At 44.5% G+C, this 22238-nt stretch overlaps 1 protein-coding gene across 1 annotated transcript; it reads right to left on the bottom strand.

Moving 5' to 3' along the window:
- Positions 1–1539: 1539 nt before the first annotated feature.
- On the bottom strand, positions 1540–19268 carry PRPS1 (phosphoribosyl pyrophosphate synthetase 1). The gene is made up of 8 exons (XM_077826100.1): positions 19108–19268; positions 18641–18849; positions 13130–13313; positions 12597–12695; positions 10803–10927; positions 6274–6447; positions 5354–5513; positions 1540–3477 (listed from the first exon to the last, which is right to left on the bottom strand). Exons 2-8 carry the CDS (start codon positions 18760–18762, stop codon positions 3385–3387), a joined length of 957 nt encoding a protein of 318 aa, XP_077682226.1. The 5' UTR covers positions 18763–18849; positions 19108–19268; the 3' UTR covers positions 1540–3384.
- Positions 19269–22238: the final 2970 nt, after the last annotated feature.

The following is a 22238-nucleotide window of genomic DNA, read 5'->3' as shown; positions in this document are numbered from 1 at the left end:
ATGGTAAAGACACGGAAGGCTGATGATGTTCAGTAAAGAACAGCATGTATGCACGTGGCACGTAGTTCACTTAGAGAACTGTCTGCTAAATTTGAAATATGCACCTTTCACATTCATTTAAGGGCTCAGACCACTACAGAGCCAATTAGGAACCAAGTGCAGGAAAAAGGGATTTAGTTTAAGCACAGAGCTCAATGTGCATTGAGCAGCGCTACTGCACTCAAACTAATGCAAGAGGGATTGGGAGAAGAGGTATTTAATTTCACTATAAGAATCATGGACATGCAAATCTATATCGAGACATCTACACCTCTTAAATGCATCATCTGATTTTAGTCACCCAGAAGCAGCTGTTTCCCTTAAAGGTGTGACAACAAGAATGTCCTTCTAGAATAGGAATATATTATCTTTTGCATTTGAACAGGGAAACCCCAGGAAGCAATTGGGAATCTTGTCAATTATATCTAATTGCTCTCACTATAGGTCTCTGATGTACGGGAATCTTTTATCCAGTGGAGGCACACACCCATCCAAGCAATATCACCCACTATAGTTTTAACTAGGGCTGTCGATTAATCAGTTAACACCTGTGATTAACTGAAAACAAAATCAATTTTTTAACATAGCATACCCCTGGGCGGGGAGGGAGGCAGGAGCCCCATGTCCAGAGAGGGGCTGAAGCCCAGAGCCTCCAGTCTATATTTGAAAATATAGAAAACATCCAGAAGTATTTAAATAAATGGTATTCTATTATTGCTTAACAGTAAAACAGTTTAAAACTGATTAATTGCAATTAATATTTTTAATCGCTTGACAGCCCTATTTTTAATCAATATCTCCCTGTCAAATGGTGCTTTTCAGAGATGCTAAATCACTAAGTTCTACTATGCACAGTGAGACTGTCCAAAGCAGAATTGGTGTGCCTGTTAGCAATGGAGGGGGCAGGCAGTACATTTCAAGTAGCTTTTGGATTCTCCCAACTCCCCCCATAACATTTTTCATGTGAATCAGTGCCTTGTGCACTAAAGAAAGGTTCTTAATGTCACTACTATGACAGTCATGCAACTTACCTGTACCCTCATCTCTTTCCAAAGAAACCTGTGAAGCACACCATCTTAAAAAGGGGCTAGTGAACCATTTCAAATTCACTGTTATTTTAATCCAATTAATGTCATCACATAGCTGAGCGGTATTTAGACAGAACAAGTACTCAAGATACCATGATGGTATCATACTGCATGAATAGAACAGAAACTGCATTTAGCACCCAGAACTCAACTAGCTGAGCTACCATGTTTACTGAATTGCCTAAGATCAGATGTATCCGATATGAAACTAATGCATCCTCTAGCAAAGGTACCTGGGCTCTAAAGTTTCTTCCACACGAGTGGTATATTGCTAGTACAAAGGAACTGAAAGTTCTTCTGTCCTCCACCAACCTATGGATGCTCAAGCTCTCAGTAACAGCACATACAGAGGCTCAATAGAACCATACTTGCTTTAAAAGCATTTACAAATTACAAAAAAAAGTCTGTGTAATTTTTTTCTTTTTTTAAACAAAAGTTTAATTCCTTCATTGAGGTTTTAGTTTAACACAAATGCTGCTGAAAATCCTCACACTGCTTTGATGTCCTTGCTCTTGACTTTTGATCACAATGTATTGGCAGTGAACCAGCAGGAGCTTCGAAGTAGGAGGCAGAAGTCCTGGATAGACCCTCAGTCGAGCTCAATGCAGGATGCAAAGCAAAGAAGCAAACATACACACTTTCCAGACAAACATCAACTTCTTATACAAAAAACAAAACAACCACTTCTTACACTGTAGGGTTTTAAGTTGCTGCAAGACAAAAATTCTAGGGAGGAGAGGGGGAAGTCTTACTTAAAAAAGGCACAATACCTAACTACTAAAAGAACCACTCCAAATCTAAACAGCCAGCTTTTTCCAGGTAGCTACACTTATCCCCCATCCATTAAATCCCTCATCTGACACTGGCTGTAGATACAAGTGACTCCAAATAACTTCCTTCCCTATCTCCAAAGTTAGACAAGACTGTTTATAAAAGCAAAATGCATACAAGAACCAGCTTGGTCTGCTACCCCGTAAGAGTCCAGGAAAGACCGGTTTAACCGCTTGTTGTGGGATGGTGCAACTACCATGCATTCAAGTTTTGGATGATGCCTATTCTACAGGCAGGAGCACTGGAGACAGCTCTAGGCTTGATTGTTTCTTCTCTTCCTACTTTAGGAAAGAGACTGCCTGGGGTTAAGTGTGACATTGAGAAAATGTCAATAAAACCTGCAGAGGGAACAAGTCTCACCTGACCTACTATCATTGAGCACCTTATATGAAGAACAGCTGGCTGACTCAGCCATTCATAGCACTTCCTAAGGCCTCCAAAGTCCTGCAGCCTACCTCTTCCTCCATTAACATTCCCAAGATTCCTTGAGTGAGGGGAAGAGGATTTTGCAGAGATGGCCGATTCCGGTATCGGCCATGGCAAAGAGTAAAGGTGGGGTGCAAACGCTGCAACCAGAACAAAATACATCAGAAACTTCATGAGAAAAGGGGCTAAAATGTATGGAAATAAAACATCTAATAGGAAGTAACATATCAGCCCATGTTAATCTACTCCGCAGATACATGTCCAAGGAACATCCAGGCCAGTAAAGGGTCAGGAAGGCTAGACTCACTAATGAACTGGCAAAGGAGGGGAAAAATTAGAGGGCAACAAGTTTCTTCAGTAGAACAATCTGAATTCAGGGTTTTAACACGCTGCACTCCAGGCTACAGGTCACAGATCCTTGATCTCCTTCCGGAAGAGGAAACTGCTGTCCCACCCCGTAGCGCCTCACTTCTTGTCAGAAACCTGGTCAACATACAAGATTTCCTTATACCATCTCATTAAGGGCTTCTGTCAGGTACAGAATAAGTGATGTGGGTCAGCAATCCCTTGAACTCTTGCTGTAGTTCCAGGCCAGCATGTCCTTGGGAGTTCCACTTCCCATACAAAAAAATCCAGGTGTGCATGCAAAGTAGTCTAGCCTCCCCATAGACAAAATTTCCCCTCCAAAAATAGGTTGTGGTAATTGGCCATGTCAGTTCTGCTTTCCAGAGATCTGCAGTGCTGACTCAATACTACTGGAAGCTTAAACTATTGAGGAGACCACAGTGGGATGCTACTGGCAGGAGCCTGAGCATTACAGATGTGTGCCCCCCGCCCCACCCCCTCCCAGAACTGGGTTCAGACTCAGTGAGCCTGATGTGTACAGAGGAGGAGCTATGGGGAGCTGCACTGGAACAAGCAGAGTCTTCTAATAAACTTTATAATTAGCTGAACAACTTTTGGTTTTAAAAAAAGCCACACAAGCAGCAGCCAGCATCTGTTATAAAGGGACATGGCTGAATAGGTAGGAGACAGATTCCCCATTATGAGTCCTCCTGATGGCCTCTGCAAGGATCATTGAGATGTCAATCACCTGTAGGGGGGAAAAAGTATCAGTCACCTAGTGGAAGACTATGCAAGGACTTAGAGTGGCTGGGAAGCCATAAGGAATCTTCAAGGCACAAGCCCCATCATTACAAGATAACCATAAGCAGATCTGTAGCAGACTGTCAGATACAGGGAAAACAACAAAATCGCTAAACAAGCAGGCATGACAGGACACCACATTTCATATCACTCTGAAAGTCCTGGTGCAAACTGCTCAATTCTGCCTTTTCTAAGAGTGGGACAGGAATTGCTAGATAGAATCAGACTTGAGGTCCATTTAGACTAGCATCCTATCTGACAGTGGCAGTGCCAGATGCTTCAGAGTAAGCTCTAAGAACCCTGCCGTAGGAAGATGTGGGGTAATCTGCCCTCTCACTAGGTCTCATCCTACTGTACAACGGTTAAAGAGATGGACTTAAACCCTGAAGCATGAGGCTTAAAAATATGTTAGAATTTATTATGACAACTCTGGATACTCTTGAATTTTATATTCTTGACCTCAACTTCATGTAGCAATGAATTCCACAGTTTAGGGCTAGTTTACACTTGGAAATTTATCAAAATAGTTACTCCAGAATAACTGCGTGTGGATGCTCTTATTCCAGATTAAGTGTCTACATGGGGGTTTATACTGAAACAACTATCCTGGCATAACTATTCTGGACAGCTATTTTGGTAAATGTTCAACCGTAGGCACACCTAGAAGATGTTGAGTTAAGCAACTGAAAATTCAGACTGTCCCACTGACAGGGATTTGCAAATGAGACAGGAGCTAAATAGATTTTAAAAATTCTAAGGAGCTTTTGAAAATGCCTTAAACTTTCTTGTCAATATAATCACAGTGCAATGGTGTTTGCTAGTATTCACAGCAGGGCAAAGAGTTAGAAGTACTGACCTCTGCCACCAACTTTTCATATAAGCTTGGGGCAAACAAATAATGCCTCAATTCCTCGTCAATGAAAAGGGGTTAATACCAATCACACAGGGGCATTGGATTAATTGGTTGGTGTCTGTAAATTGCTTTGAGATCATCACATGGAAATGATAAAGATGGACAAACTATTGTAAACACCTGCATTCTCCAGAACCTTTTACATTTGTGTAATACACAAAGCACTTCAGCTTTGCTTCATGGGCCTGTTGTGGGTCACCATGACTAATCCTAGTGGCTAACAGTAAGACATGCTGCAGGGTACACAATACAATACATTTGCCAGCATTCTATTCCATCTGTTTTAATTAATGTTTGTAAAATGCTTTGAACATTAAATTCTGTAAATGCTAAGAAACAATAAAAGGGACCCAAGAGGAGAAAAAAAAATGGGTGTGTGCTCTTCTCCATCTGAAAGGCTTTTCAAGACTTTTTCCCTTTTCAAGTATCAGGAACAGAAAGTCCCAACCTCCCTGTTTTGCCAGGGTCTCCTTTGGAGGATGCACACGAGTGGATCAGGGATTCTGTACTTAAAGGAAGGGCCAAAGCAGGGTGTTAGAATCTTTAAGATCCTCTCTTCCAACTGGTTGATGGCCTACCAAAAAATTAGATTCCCCTCAATCCGGTTTCACTTGCTTTGTATTGCATGCCACAAACCTAGTAACTTCTCTGTTTTCAGGAGAAACAGGTTAGGCAAGACCTGTTTCTAAAACAGAATGCAGAAAAGCTTTTAAAATGACTTTTCAGGCTTTTTCATGCTCTAGAGAAGGAAAAAATGAGTTTGGCCCTTTGACTTTGCAGGTCACTTTTAAGAGGACTGAAGATATGCACCAACCCCAATACCCCTTCCCAAAAAGGAAAGCAAGCAGAAAACCTAAGCTACCATCCACTCCCCAACCCCCTCAAGCTCAAAAGTGAAGTAGCTCTTCACCTGGATTTTGGAGCAGTGCTTCATCTTGTCTTCCTGCGGTATTGTGTTTGTGACTACAACTGCCTCGAAACAGGCATTGTTGATCCGGGAAATGGCTGGCCCGGAAAAGATCCCATGAGTTAGGATGGCATAAACTTTGGTGGCTCCAGCTGATACAAGCCTAGAAGGGAACAAATATGACAGGGTCAAAAGGCAAGTTTTGCAAGGTGAGGGGTGGAAGAAGAGTGGGGGTTGGGTCCCCACAATATATGGGAAGGACCTACACTTGATGTTTCCCATTATGTTAACGGCTTGGTTGGAAGGTGCAGTCTCAGATCAAGGGAGATGCCAAGCCGTGGCATTAGGTGACCCACATAGGTTGAAGCAGTTTTACGAATCTAGTATATCCCAGGGTGCTCTTATGTAAGCAACCTGTGTATCTGAAGAACTTGGTCTTCAGCTTTGGGCTTTAAGACCAGATCTCCAGCCTTGGTAAGAAGTACTTCTACATGCAGTATTTAGACTGCCAGTGGCAAACACAAAGCTATCTGTGCAAAACATGAGGCTCTTGTACAGATCTGCTTCCTTTACAACCTATAAAATTAATTTGGAAGGTTTAAGATTTTTGCGAGGTCTTTTACATCATAAATTCAGGGTCTAGAGTGACTGCAGAACTAGTGAAATGACAGAAGACAAAAGCCTTTTTTACACACATTTGTGCCATTAAAGGTGCATTTTTAAACCAGTACAAATCTGTATGTGGCCCTGAAAAATGGGCTACTGAGGAGAGAGTTGTACTCACTTATTTGACTCACAGTCCAAGACCCCGAACACATCATCGTTAGACATAACTCCATTACAAGTTAGTTATTTGCAATGTAGCAATTTAGGCTAGAACAAGTTTATATCATGCGCAGTTTACACTCAACCTCCTCACTCACTTGTCTGCTGCATGGCAGATGGTGCCACATGTGTCTGCCATGTCATCTACCAGAATGGCCACTCTGTCCTTCACGTCACCCACCAGCACCATCCGATCCACCTCATTAGCCTTCTTTCGCTCCTTGTGAATGAGGGCAAAGTCCACATTCAGCCGATCTGCAATGGATGTCACTCTGTGGAGAGAGCGCGTGAGGTTTCCAGATTGTGCTTACACTCCTCATGGAGGAAACTTTGGCAGGAGAAGGGAAAAACTGCTCCAAGACTACATAAATTGAGACTGAATGGACAGCAAATGGTCACAGCTTCCATTATATTGCTGTCCTTGACGAATTCAGAGAAGATGTGGACAGCAAATGGTCACAGCTTCCATTATATTGCTGTCCTTGATGAATTCAGAGAAGATGTGCTCTCTGCCTATTTTGAATATACCCTTGCCTTCAAAGCTGTGTGAAGGTGGGGCTACTTTCAAGATCAATTACCCTGAAGCCTCTGATCTGCTGTCCCCCAGCTGCAGGAGCTATATTAAGGTGATGGAGCCTTCATGAATGCATTTTTTTTGGGTCTGTCAAGAGCTTTAAATAGCGTGTTTTGCTGATAAGCCTCTAAAGTTTCAGCACCCAAGGGGAAATCACTTTAAATAACTGAAAGAAAGTGAACCTATTTGATGACCATACTGGCCCTGTCCCAGCATGGTTTTTTTTTCTAATTTTTTTTTTTCTAAAAATTTCCAGTTGCTAACAGGCATAATTTCACTAGTCGTAGCAAAAGTGGGAAATTAAAAGGAAAAAGATAGCATAGAGATACCCAGAATGTAGCTAATTTGCTGCCCTGTAGAGAATAAACAAAACCAAGACCAACTGAGGATGGTATAACAGAGAAGACATGCAATCTCTCATCAATACTTGGTACTTATTAACAAGGATTTCAATGTCATCTCACTGCAATTCCCCCTCCGACTGTTTGCATATCACACATTTGTGAAGTGGTTAATTCTGCATGGCATAAGGTTACCTGGAGTTCTGCACAGGTACATGGACGAAGCACATAGTTACTAGGACATATATTCTTGAAGTCACAGACCTGAAATGTCACTATTTCTCTCCGAATACCAAGAGCTACCACTCCAGGTTATGAATCCACAAATAAAAAGCAGGCCAAAGTCTAATTAATGAGAAAGCATGCTAGCAGCTACAACATCCCTCCACACACTAAACTCGTAATTGCTCCAGTCTATTGGGGGAGGAGCTTAAAAAAAAAGACAACTGGAAAGACAGAAGAGAAGAATGAAAGGAGAACACCAGGTAACTTTAGGTCAGAAAGTTACAGCTGATTGTTTGATTGCCTTTCCAAGACAGTTGTACATTTCTAAATGTAATTCAGGCTTTTTCTTCATTGTAAAAGGATTTACAACAAAACACAATATTTATCTTGCTGTAGAATCCTATGGGAAAACAAGGCAGTTATAGTGTTTAACATGAGATAGCCAACCAAGATCAGCACTATACACTACTCCCCGACCATGCCTGTGACTGACCTCGCTTGGTTTACCTGGCAGTAAAACTGAACTGCCTTGTTTCCACTATGTTTTTATAACCGGATAGCTGACCTCTATCCCACTGTAAAAACACCCCTTGTCAGTGAAGACAGTCTAAGTGTTAGTTTTATGTTAAATATAGGCAGTTCTCTCTGGACACTGCCATTGGACGCCAGCCATTACTCAGTGTTATGTAACACTAGTGCACTTAAGGCAGATTAATGAAATTAACTCTGATTAGGCCCAAGGTAACTCAATTATGTAATTTAGTTCTAGCCATCAAGGTATTTCTAATGTGCCTATCACTATGCTATCTAGGCATCTCAATGTAAAAGCTTTACACTTTAAGTAAACCAATTTCTAACTCAAGCAAATGTTTACAGAAGGAGCTATGGGACACCTGGAGCCCAGGACTTCTACATCTGCCCAATTAATCAGTTTCACTCCCCTTTCCTCCAGAAGGTCAAGTTGCAGACCCCCGAGTCCCCCAAGCCCAGGTTCCCTGCTGAGAACTTCAGTTACCCAAACTATCCTCTGGTTACTACTGATCCTGCAGCATGAAACATTGTGACTAGGTTCTAACAGGGACTTATTGCTCAGATAAATGTGCCTGGGATACATAAGGATTGGTGCTAAATGTTTCTGCACTTGAAAAATTCCTAGAGAACTGGAGGCCGCTCATTATATGGGGAGTTATGACCACTCTCCCTTTATGGCTAGATGGGAGGGAGACAAAAAGCTTTGTAACATGGGATCATAGTATGGAAAAGATTGAGACCCACTGATTTACATTCTAGAAGAATGACCGATGCCACAGCTAGTGTGTAACTAAACAGAATTATATTTATCTTGTACATAGATTAGGTGTCTGAAATCTGTTATGGCCAATTGGCCTTTAGTGTCAATTAGTCAGATCAAACTGGTGTGTCACACCCCTCATGGACACAGCAGGGCTTTAAACAGTTTAAATTAATTTTCTAATTTAAGTTTAGGGCTTCCGTCTTCTTCAGACTGGAATCTGGTTTGCAACCATTTCTGTATCTGCTGAAGATCAAACCCTCACATCGATATACTAGGCAGACCTTGCCTGCATGTGGAGTTGCATTAGTTTAACTAAAGGCATGCTCTTAAACTGATTTAGTTAAATCTGTGCAACTCCGACTCTTAGGTCATGTCTACACTAGCAAGCTTACAGTGGCACAGCTGCACTGATCTAAGATAGCTTGCATGTCTGCTCTATGCTGATGGGAGACAGCTCTCCGGTCAATATAATAAAACCACCTAAAGGAATGCTGGTAGCTATGTTGGTGAGAGAGCATCTCCCACTGACATAACGCTGTGCACATGAGCACTTATGCCAGCAAAATGTATGTCGCTGGGCATTGGAGGTGTCCTTTTCACACCCCTGAGCAACCTAAGTTTTGCTGACAAAAGTGGAAGCATATACATGGCCTTAGTTTAAGAGGCTTGTATGTCAGTTACACTTAAATAGAATCCTAATGGACTTCGATCAGTGTTTGTCAATCAGGAGATCACAGCATGTGTTTGGGGAGGGGGGAAGGTGGCAAGTGCAGGGCTGGCATGAAGATGTGGCAAGCAGAACAATTGCATGGGGCACCGTGAAGCTAAATTACATGCATGGGCATACTTGCTGAAGCATGTAACTTAGGAATTGCCCTGCTTGCCAGCCCATAATGCCCAGCACCAAGTATTATTTATAATTTATTTAATGGTATTTAAGGTAGGGGGAGTGTTGCATTTTTTAAGTCCAAAGGGGGCTGCCAGCACAAAAAGGTTGAGAAACACTGACTTAGATAAAATCAAAGTAAGCCTAGTTTAAACTGAGTCTGTGCCCACACAGTGGTTCTCATGGGTTTAACTAAATCTGTTAGCTAGATTTGTGCAAATTTTCATGTTTATATAAGGCGTCCAAGAGAAATTACCTTTGTCTATTCAGTTGGGGTATGGTGCTGATAGCTCATAACCTCCAGATTGTCAGACTCCGTGCAACCTCTGGCAAGCCACTTTACCTTTAGCCTGTGGGCGCATGCCACCCCATCTGCCAAATGGGGATACTTTCTTGCCTACTTCAAAGACATTGAAGAATGATCAGGGAAGAGGAAAACCTTGGCCACAAGACTTCAGAATGCAATGTGATTTATCTGGAAATCTTGTGCAAAGATTACAGCTAGTTGGTTTGGCATTCCAGATGCTGGCACTAACAAGCCACGTCAGTAGTTTTACATGTAAGAGGTTAGTATATTTTGTGAATTCTAATGATAGCTAATGGTAAGATGAAGTGGATGTTCAAAACATCTGGCTGCACTGCAGCCATGCACTGCTGGGTTTGTAATTACTCTCTAACAAAGTGTTTGCGAAATGGGATGTTGGCAGTAAGCACTGAGGTTTGGGTATGATTTAGGGAAATATTCCAGAATTAGTTTAAGGACATATCCTTGTTCTATCATTTGTAGTTGCCGTGGAAAACATTACAAAGCAAAGAGATCACATTTTCAAAGAGTTGCACTAACGAGCACAGTATCTCAATCTGCTACTACATTATAATGTAGCAGATGTTTTGAAGTTCCTGCCTGAAAACAAAGCTGCACTTACTTTTCCAATCCCTCCTTTCTAAACAATCATTCATGGGAAATTCCACTTTTACATGGAATATGCAACAACTTTACAATTTGAGGAACAAGTATGGACTATGAAGTGTCTAAGCACTTATGTCTTAGACAAGTGTCTAATTCAGGAACCTATTTCAAGATTAGCCTTCTGTAAATTCTCTAGGAGAACATATCAGGCTACTTCAAGCCAACCGCCAAAAGGGGAATGTTGACTGTGGTTTTCGGGAAGCAGGTCTGAGTAGCAAACACTTCCAGATCTCAGAAGTTTTACACTGTTACCAAAAAACACAGATTACTAATTAAAATGGATGTGAAGATATACTACTGTCAACTAGTCTCAGTTCTGGTGCTTCTAATATCTCACCTCTTTGCTCCACCAGCATCTGGTGAAACAATAGTACAGTTCTTCCACTCTGCAATGTTCTCCTTGATCCACTTCAGTACAGCAGGCTCTGCATACAAGTTATCCACAGGGATATCAAAAAAACCCTGTGGTAAGACAAACAGGAGTAGATATACTCTGCATAACTGACAGTCAAATTCCAAAGATGGACCTGGCAGAGAGCAATAGAAGCCCTGAAAATAATCAGGCTTCCAGCCACGGCCTTTTCATAGCACTATTATTCAAACTCTCCTTTCCACTTACATTAATAGAAGGGCAGTAATTTTCAGGATACACAGAATACTAATGCAAGAGACCATTGTCCTCCTCTATGGAGAGTTAGAGAGTCTAGGGGGTTAATGCTCACAGAAAACATGACACCCTTTTCCTCTTAAATTCTGTTATGCACTTCTGCTGATCAACATGAAACCAATCCCATGCTGGCAAGGACTTGATGTGGACATTAACAGCATCTATTAGCATAGCAGCTAGTTGTTTGGTTATAATATGGGCTTTAACATCGTTACTTACAACTGAGCAAACAAGGAAGCAGTGCAAGGATTTTTGCACTGTTTTTTGTTAGTTTGTTTTTTAAATTGAGGGCTGGCCTCATGCTCAGGATGCAGCCAACTTCATGCTAACTTAGCAGAAGCTTCCAGGGAAACTTAGCAGGTTGCCCAAATTCCAAAAGATAGTCAATCCTGGCCTATCAGTGGGTGATGACTACATAGATGAATACTCGGAAAAATAGGCATCTCCTACATGTAAGAAACACAAACCCTACCTGCTCACCCCCTTTTTGGGCTCATGTTAAGACTCAATACCTGCATAGAGCAAGCTGACACAGGGAAATATGAGCCACCTGCCCAGGTCTTCAAAGGCAATAGCTGCAAGGCGGAATATATTAAACTAGTGGGTCACACGTCACAGCTTCTGGAGACTAAGCTCACTGCACATACTGGGGGGAGGACGCGCCTTGCATCTCTGTATTCTCCTCAAGAGTTTCTGGTGTGCCACCTTTCCATCCCATTGTATTTCAGGAACTCCCTGCATGCCAAGCTCTGTGCACCACCTATTCCTGCTCCGCCGCTACCAAGGACTCTCTTTCTCCTGTACTCCTCCCCATGCCATTGCCCCCCACCCCACCTGTACCAGGTGGTCCATGTGCTTTTCCAATCACCCCATGTCAGGGGTTATGTGCACCTCCATCTCCACCTTCCCCCACCACTAACTCTCTTTTCTGTCTGGGAAAGCTGCCTTTAAGGGTATCAACATTTTAAACTCTACTGGGCAGAGCTTTAAGTAGGTATTGTTAGGACAGAACATGTAATGGCACCATCAAGCAGTTCTTGATCAGACAACAGACCTGGTTGAAGCTGCTGGCTCTGCTAACTCAGATGCCAGGGGCTCTGTGTGTTCCCCATTTGCCCCCTCCGGTTTTCCAATTTTCACATAAATCAACAGAATTCTGCCCCATCAGTGCTTAAAACATTCCCTGAAATGTTTGCATTTATCAGATGTGGCATTCAAAAGTTATTACATTATAACCAACCAGACATAGAAATACCTTCAAGTTGAGCGTAGGGCCTTAATTTGCTTGGTTAATCAAGAACAGCAGCAATCTTATTTAGAAGTGATCATGTGTCCTGCAACATAAACACTGCCTGCCATTGTCCTACTGGCCTACACCATTCCACAGGTAAGATCTGTGAGGCAGAAGTATCATCTGCTTGTCTACATCTGAAAAGTGTCATCTTCCCAAGTTTCAGTTCATACCTGAATCTGAGAAGCATGTAGGTCCATGGTGATGATGTGATCTGCACCTGCTACAGACAGCATGTTTGCAACCAACTTGGCAGAAATTGGGGCTCGACTCTAGTACAAGAAAAAGCCACGTTAATTTGGATGACAACAAACTCACTTGTGGGTTTAAAAGAAATAATACATTTCAGCCTCCCTCCCTGAAAGTCTGAAAATATACTTCAATTTTTACTTAAAACTGCCAAATTCTCACAAACACCCACACTTCATCCAGGGAGGAAAATAGTTTGGTAAGTTTCCAAAAGGAACAGACATTTATACGAATCAAGACAGCATGTGCAATTCCACTGATTAGGATAAGGGTTGGCAAATGTCAAGATCAAAAAGTGATAAGCTATGTTAAAATAATTTCCCCCTGCCCTTCTCTTACACACTGCAGGTCTGCACAAACAGGCGAACCGAAGAGTTGCACACCTTCCTCTGAAGCACAGGCAGATGGCTAGAAACTAGATGGGCATATTCCTTTATGGAACTCCTGTTTGCACTACCTTGTCCTTTTTGTCCTGGCGAGCATAAGGAAAGCATGGGATGACTGCAGTGACGCGGCTAGCTGATGCGATCTTGCAGGCATTTATCATGATGAGAAGCTCCATCAGGTTGTCATTGATTTCACCACAGCCACTCTGCACAATGTAGACATCCTCCCCACGCACGCTCTCACCTATTTCCACACTAGGTGCAGGTGGAGATAAAAAACAAGTGAAATTAAAAGCACAAACCAAATACAATTTGGTAACAGCAAGCAGCCTGCATCAGCAATTTCCATGCAACTTAGTACCCTATCAACAAGACCCAACAGAAAGGCAGTTGCTTATTTGCGGTACAGTACATTTTGCTTATAGCAACCCAGATATAGTGTTAATAACTTCCAGTTAATAGCAACATTTTGCTGGGAGCAAATCCCATCCCTTAATATTAATGGGATAATATTATAATCTGATAATAATCAGATACCGGCAACAGCATGCCACAAAGCTCCACCTGATGGCAGGTTTGCAAGGCTGCCGCCAGGGAGGGAAGTGCTGGGACGTACCTTCCCTAGCTGCAGAGCCCCACAAACCTGCACTTCTTTCTGGGGCTGCATCCCCACAAACCTGCACAGGAGGTAAGTGGCTTAGGGCTGGGAAGGGAGGCTGCAAGCAGGGCAGTAGTAGGGAGGGGAGCTGCATGGTACCTCTCCAAGAGCTCTCCAGGCTGTGACATACCAAAGGGCAGCACCCAGGGAAGGAAGTGCTGGGAGGTCCTGAGCCCCAACTCCTGGAGAGTCCAGGGAGAGGTACAGTGCAGCCCCATGGGCCTCCAGCTCCCCGTAGAAAGCCCCAGTATCCAGGCTGAATTTCCCCTCCCCACAGGCAGGTTTGCAGGGCTGCAACCAGAGAAAGCCATCCCAGCACTCCCTTCCTGGCTGCAAACCTGCCTTCTGCTTATTAGCAACAGCTTGCCAGCAAAACATTGCCGTTGTCCATCAAAGGTCTGCTAATAGGCAGAATCTACTGTATTTTACATTGCTCATTTTGATTAAATATGCCACTTCAGCCGATAGAGCAAAAACCATCCAGCCTCTATTTTAGATCTCTATATAATGTACTCACACCCCCCGAAGAGTGCTTAAGTTCCTCCAAGTCAAACAGGAGAACCATTGAACACAATTTCACTCATACAAGGCTTCTTTTAAAAAAGGAAAAAGTGATGGCACATCAGCAAAACAAGCCCTGAGCCAAATTTTTAGAAGAGCCCACAGGGCAGGAAAACAACATTATAAGTCTAACATTTAAGAGCAATTTACTGGCATGAACAGAGAACCCTTCAACATCCTGTTCTTAGACAGCATTCAGGGTTAATTTCTTCATGGATATAATTCACAGTAATCCCTGCTGAAGGGATTCTGAATATACGCCAGAGGTCCTAGTGCCAGCAGCAAATGGCCAGACAGCTTTAGAAACATGTACAGAGAGGCCTGCCCCTGGAACAGAGGGGGAGATGAGGCAGTGGATTCTATATCAAACCTGAAGTCTGAAGAAGTGCTGTGTAAGGCCTTATGTAGCAACAGATTGCTCCAAAATGTTTCAACTGAGAGGACAATCCAGCAACACTGGAACTAGCTAGAAAGCCCACAATCCATGGAGGAAGAAATGGGGCAGTTTCCCCCTCATCTGTACTACATACATCAACATTCTGGAGGCAGCTTCACTTTGGACTATAGCCAATGACATTGGTTGTTACTAACAAGCAAGTGGTTGCAAGAGATTATGCGACTCATGCTGAGGTCAGTTTCATTTTACATGCAGTCTTGTTGTATACCCAGATTTTCATAAAAGGAATTAACCCGCCCATTTTCTTCCCTCACACATTTCTCAACTTCTTGTCTCCTCTTATATTTGTTGCTGTGAGCTATAAAATCAGGATCAGCTTCTCTTTTGTTAAAGCCCAAGAAGAACAGATTAGGCAGCCAATGTCACCTCTCCAGGTAAACACCCTAGTGACTGATGGGGAGGAAACAGCATCTGCTATTCGTATGCAGTCAGCATTATTTGCTAACATTAAGAACTTGACCTGCCAGCTGGAAGGATAAGAGCGCTTGTGAAGTCAGTGTAATGATATGAGCTGTAGTTCAGTAAACAAACCCCCTCCTTTGCCAAGTTTTATCTAAGCCTCCTACCTGTTGGGTTCTTACTTACAGCCCGTATTCATGCAATAAGAACATATGTACTGTTTTTCCCAATGTGTCTGTGTACTCTATTCTCATATACAGTCTGGAAAATATTTACAAGTCTTCTACTGCTGAAGCCCTTACAACAGGATCCTCGCAGGTAACCCTTTACTCTGGTTCGAGTATGTAGTAGGTGAGCACATAGTTATTTTGTGTTCTGTGAATGTACATGATCCATGTTCTGTGAAGACACATGCCCATTTTATATTGTTCAGAAGCAATGCACATTTATAACTGCATGTTAGATCCATGGCTCCCTGAACTTACATGTGCTGTTTTCGAAAGAGATTAAGAATGATAAAGAATACAGCATGAAGGGCAATAGTAGATTTTATAGATTTGGAAAAAGTTAGATTTATAGTGCTTAGGAATTCACAGACTATTTTAAGTATCGATCTACACAGAAACTAAACTCAAAAGTTCTTTAGAGAGACCAGGTGGGTGAGGTAATATCTTATCAGACCAACTTCTGTTGGTGAAAGAGACAAGCTTTTGAGTTTACAGTAACCCGAAGAAGAGCTCTGTTTAAGCTTGACAGCTTGTCTCTTTCAACAACATAAGTTGGTCCAAAAACAGCTATTACCTCACCCTCCTTGTCTTTCTAATATCCTAGAACAACATAGCAAACAAAAGTTCACTATCTTGTCTGCAATCAGGGAAGCAGTTCACAGTTTGCTTCCTGAACTCTCAAGGTCTGCAGAGAGACTAAAGCAATAGCACAAGAGAGATGAAAGCCTCACGTTACCTTCATGGGCTGCTAAGTGATCATAATAAGGCTTTAAATATCAACATTGACTCTTTCAGTGGTAATTGTATCAAGCTTTCAAAAAGAAAAGGAGTACTTGTGGCACCTTAGAGACTAACCAATTTATCTGAGCATAAGCTTTCGTGAGCTACAGCTCACTTGCTCAAATAAATTGGTTAGTCTCTAAGGTGCCACAAGTACTCCTTTTCTTTTTGCAAATACAGACTAACAGGGCTGTTACTCTGAAAGCTTTCAGAAGATGCTCTTCAGTGTGACTGGATGTACCAGCCGCATCCTAATGGTCCTTTCATTTGGAAAATCATTTTCTAGTCCAAGTTTCAAGTTTTGAATGTCAATAATCTAGTCTTTGATAAGAAGGATCTTTACTGTACTTAGAAGTAAAAGCAATATTTATTTAATGCTACTTAGCTAGCGTCTTGGGGCTCCTACAGTGCTGCTTACAGTTTTTCTAGAAGCTTGGCAGAGCAATAGTTATGAGGCAGGACACCATTAAAAAATAAAAACTACTGAATATCTAGTATTCAGATTAGTGCATGGCAAAACAACCTCCAGATACAGTATCAAGATGCCCTATGGGAGAGATAAGGTGGGTAAGGTAATATCTTTTATTGAACCAACTTCTGCTGGTGTGACTAGCTTTCAAGCTACACAGAGCTCTTCCACAGTTTAGCCAGGCCAAGTGGGTACCAGGTTTCAGGTGGGTTTGTACATGGCATAGCTAAGACAAACCATTGCTGCCACAACCCATGCTTCCGCAGCTAGACACACTGCTATTCGTAGTCACGCTAGCTCAAGTACATGTACACAAGCAGGAGAATCACATAAGAATGGCCATACAGGGTCAGACCAAAGGTCCATCTAGGCCAGTATCCTGTCTTCCAACAGTGGCCAATGCGAGGTGCTCCAGAGGGAATGAACAGAACAGGTAATCATCAAGTGATCCATCCCCTGTCGCCCATTCCCAGCTTCTGGCAAACAGAGGCTAGGAACACCATCCCTGCCCATCCTGGCTAATAGCCATTGATGGTCCTATCCTCCATGAACTTATCGAGTTCTTTTTTGTACCTTGCTATAGTCTTGGCCTTCACAACATCCTCTGACAAGGAGTTCTACAGGTTGACTGTGCATTGTGTGAAAAAATACTTCCTTCTGTTTTAAACCTGCTGCCTATTAATTTCATTTGGTGACCCCTAGTTCTTGTATAATGACAGGTTTCAGAGTAACAGCCGTGTTAGCTGTTCCATACACTAATCACCATTATTTACCTCTCTCCATTCTGAGCACTGACCATTTATTCCTACCCTTTTGTTCCTATCTTTTAACCAGCTACCAATCCAAGAAAGGACCTTCCCTATCCCATGACAGCTTACTTTGCTTAAGAGCCTTTGGTGAGGGACCCGGTCAAAGGCTTTCTGAAAATCTAAATACACTCTCTCTATATAGCTAACACACCCCTCGCTGTAAAGCTAAGTGTAAGTGTATGTAGTCTATTATAAAATATGCTCCTCTAGTATAATATGGCACCAACCACTCTGGCTTTTCAGTGGAAGCCACAGGAGGGGCAAGAACAGCTGTGAATAGTGTGGGTCCATTGTTTAACACCTGCACCTCCATCCAAGAGCTCTCAAATTATACAAGGTGCTCCACTGTTGTCAAACTTTATCTTCCACAAATTTAGCCTATTCTTCTGTGGCTTCCTTAGTTAAGACTCAAGAGCATCCACACACCAAAGTCCTTTGAAAGAACAACTTGTCAGCATGTCCACTCTGCGTTCACTTCCCCCTGGGAACTGCTTAGTCCAGTGGTTCTCAAACTTTTGTACTGGGGACCCCTTTCACATAGCAAGCCCCCCCCCAAAATTAAAAACATGTTAAAATATATTTAACACCATTATAACTGCTGGAGGGTTTGGTGTGAAGGCTGACAGCTTGTGACCCCCCTCACGTAATAACCGCGTGACCCCGTGAGGGATTACAGCCCCCAGTTTGAGAACCCCTGCTTTAGTCCCCAGTGCTTGCTCGGGGCTTCCCCGAGCAGCAGACCGTCGACCTGAGCTTTGCACTGCAGGAGCCGAGGCACTGCAGAGCTGTCTGCAGACTCGGGCAGAGTGAGCTACAACACTCCCCAAGAAAGCCAGACACTTTGTTTTGAAGCAGACCATGCAGATGGCCACGGCGGCGTCTCCTACTCTCAGCCAGCAGAGCAAACGTCCCAAGGCTACAGACCCCCCCGCCCCCACGTCACAAGGACGTCCCCTCCTCCCACAAGGCACTAGGACTCCCACCCACCAACTTCCGAAGGTCGCTGGGCCCTCGCCCAGCCCTACTCCCAGCAGTAGGAGCAGGTCTTGGGGATAGAGCGCCCCGCCCCGCGCCAGGCCGGACTCCATTTGCCGAGGCCGCGAGTCCCCGCAAAGCACTACAACTCCCAACGGACCCCGCGCAGCGACCGCCCGCGCAGCCCTCAGACGCGGTGCGCAGCGTGGCATGCCGGGAGTCGTAGTCTTCCCCGGCCCCCTCTCACCATGTCTCCTGGTTGCTGAACTTCTTGGTCACCACCTTGCCGAGCTCCAGGCCCAGGCGGTCGGCGATTTTCTGGGACAGATCTTGGTGCGAGCTGCCACTGAAGATCTTGATGTTGGGCATCGCGGCGGCGGCGGCGGCCTCCTCCCTCCGCCTCACACCGGGGCCGGGTTGGGATCCGGGCTCCAGTCGCCGCTCCCCACGGGGGTGCTGACGGGGACAGCACAAGACACTAACGTGTGTCTACTTCGCCATCTTCCTCTTCCCGCCAGCCGCACCTCCCTTTATAACTTCCCCAGCGACCACCAGCCCCCCCCTCCCCCCCGGCTCTTATTGGTCGGCAGGCGCGAAGGGGCGTAGTTAAAACGACCTTCCAGCGGGCAAAATAACCAGAAAAAAGTAGGTGGGGCTAGAGCACGCGCCAGGGCCTGGCGGGTGCTGGTCTGCACGCGGCCTCCCGCCCCCTACCTTTCTGACGCTAAACCACAGCCGAGGCGATGCTGCCGGTTGATAACGGAGTGGCGGCGGGGCGGGGTCGCGCGCTGTCTTCAAGCAGCGCGTGTCAGCTGAAGGGGAAGGGGCGGGGTTAGAGGCCAGCCAGCACCGCCGGCTGCGTAGCTTTGCGGCTTGCGGCGTGTCAGCTCCTTGTGGATCGAGTGCGAGGGTGGATGGGGATTGGTTGTGGTAAAGCTTGCCTCACCTGCTATTGGGCAGTGAGGTGGCAGTGGGAGGAGCTTCTCCCCATAGTTCCAGGCCGCCGGGGTACGCGCTGGCTAACCAATTCCCCTATGTGGGGTAGGTGGGCGAGCGTGCGGCCAGTCGGCCACGCTGCCCTCCTCGGCCAGTCCAGGGCGTGTGATAGCCTGCTCGCATCGACCCGCATTCGGGGGCCCGGAAAGACTAGAGGCTTGCGTGATAGAGGGCGAGAGGCTGATAAATGCTCAGTAATACACATTGGAGAGCCTAACCCTGGCTGCACAGACACTGGTGGAGTCTGGGTTAGCTGTAGCCTGTCACCACTCAGGGATCTTGGCGCCATCCTGGCTAGTTCTCTGAAAATATCATCTCAATGTGCAGTGCCAGTCAAAAAAGCAAACAGAGCGTTAGGAACCATTAGGAAAGGGATAGATAATAAGACCAAAAATGTCATAATGTTGCTGTATAACTGGATGATGGTACAACCACACCTTTATCTGGTGGCAGAGCTGGTCACCCCATCTCAAAAAAGATATCTTAGAATTGAAAAAAGCCCAAAGACGGGCAACAAAAATGGTTAGGGTATGGAACAGCTTCCAAATGAGGAGAGATTAAAGTAAATGGGACTGTTGAGCTTGGAAAAGAGACAGTTAAGGGGGGTTATGAGAGCGATCTATAAAATGACTGGCGTGGAGAAAGTGAACAAGGAAGTGGTTATTTACCCCTTCATCTAACACATGAACCAGGGATCAGCTAATAAAATTAACAGGCTGTAGGTTTAAACCAAACATAAGGAAGTATTTCTTCACCCAACATACAGTCAACCTGTGGCACTTGTTGCCAAGGGATGCTGTGAATGCCAAAAGTATAACTGAGTTAAAAAATGAATTAAATAAGTTCATGGAGGATAGGTCCATCAATAGCTATTAGCCAAGATGGTCAGGGACACAACCCCATGCTCTGGGTGTCCGTAGGCCTCTGACTGCCAGAAGTTGTGACAGGATGACAGTGGATGGATCATTTGATAATTGCTCTGTTCATTCCCTCTGGAGCACCTGGCATTGGCCACTGTCAGAAGGCAGGCTACTACATTAGATAGACCATTGGTCTGACTCAGTATGCTATCTTTATGTTCTTATGGGCTGATGAGCCAAGTGGGAGACAAGTAGGGGTAGAAGGCCCAGGCAATAGAGGGTGAAAGGCCTGGGACACTGGTCATGGCAGGCAGGAGGGCAGTGGGGTAGGAGGCCTGGACGACAGATGACAGGGACACTAGCTATGGCAGATGGGAGGACAGTAGGGTAGGAGGCCTGAACGATAGAGGGTGAGAGGGCTGGGATGATGGGCCATGGCAGGCGGGCGGGGCAGGGAGGAGGCCTGGGTGATGGTGACTGAGAGGGCAAGAGCCTTATGAAGTGACAGAGGTGAGTCCTCCAGCAGTCTCTCCATCAAGAGATGGTCCATATTGTGAGAGCGTTTGGTATAACAGGGCATTAGTTTTTTGCTTGGCTGGTTCACGAGATGATCAGGCTTTACAGCAGTTGCTCTGACCACTTTTTGACACAGCACAGCCCTCGAACCATATCTGGAAGTAAGGAGTGTCATTCCCATTAGTGCAGGGTGAAGCTCCCTGCCATCACCCAAGCTAGGCTCCAGGCCAGAAATCAGGTAGGCTGGGGTTAGTGAAAGCTTTACCACAACTGGCTGATGGAACTTATCTAGGGCATGGCTGTTTCAGGAAAATTACATCTCCCTACCTTACCACCATGGTGGAATTTGTCAGAGACTATGATTCAATGCCAGGCCCAGTGGAATGTAGCAGATCCCACAAATTTAGGGTTTCTTGGTGATTTGTTGTGCTTTCCACAGCAACTTGTTTTTTATTTAAAAAAAAAAAAAAGTTGCTAACCTTTGTAATGCAGATGGATGCCCATACGCCCCCACAGAATGCTGTGCATGGCCTAGCAATGGCTGAAGGAAAGATGGGAGCTCTACTGTCCTGTCACTCTTTCTCGTATTTATGTATTATTGTCAATATTTGAGACCAACTACCCAGTCCCCTGTGCACTTCAATGTGTTAACTTGAAAGGCTCATTGGGACTAAATGCTGACAGTATCAAGTTCTGGACAATTTTTGCAACATTCTTAAGGCTATAAGAAAGTTGTGCTTTTTTTTGGTTCAAAAGTTGCAGCCACAGTTTGTTGAAGTTGCAGTTTTGGTGCAATCAGTTCTAGTACCATAAAAAAACAAACACACAAAAAATAGAAACGGGTGTCAGACATCCTGGCACTAGGCAGACACGCTTCTGGAGCCTGGGGTTCTTGTCTCAGGCTTCACCCATTCTTTTTCCTGAAGAATGAGGAGCTTCTTTTACCCCCACAAAGGGCATCAGCCTTGAGTGCACACCCATACATAAGTGCCAGCACTTTCTTCAAAGTCATGCAGCCTACCTGCTAAAGCATGGCAGCAGCACAGAAGAGATGGTGCATCCTCTCTCAAAGGCAAACATGATGGAGGGGCAACTGGGCCAAATTTAAATGAGTGGTGTTGCAACCTGGTGCATGGGGTTGCGGTGTAACGCATGTGCCCAATCGGGAGATATCTCTTTAAGAGACCCATTGCAGGGAGGTAGGAGTGAGTTGTGTCTGGGTCATTGTTCCTATTGGGATCCAGGAAGTGCCCACTGCTAAAGGATCCCCCCCGCCAGCCTAAGAGTGGGGTCCACAGGACCTGGAAACCAAATAAGTATGGGGGACAACTAATGAAATAACAGGGACAGGAGTGCAGTCAAAGGGTCAAACGAAGGGAACCAGATGGCGACACTGAGCAGAGAACCCTGGACAGCGCCCACTGCTCCTCGAAAGCATCAAGGGAGTCAGTGGATGCTGACCAGAGGAACTCT

The sequence above is a fragment of the Eretmochelys imbricata genome, chromosome 9, assembly GCF_965152235.1.
Source record: "Eretmochelys imbricata isolate rEreImb1 chromosome 9, rEreImb1.hap1, whole genome shotgun sequence".
NCBI lineage: Eukaryota > Metazoa > Chordata > Testudines > Cheloniidae > Eretmochelys > Eretmochelys imbricata.
This window is presented reverse-complemented; position numbering and strand designations above follow the sequence as displayed.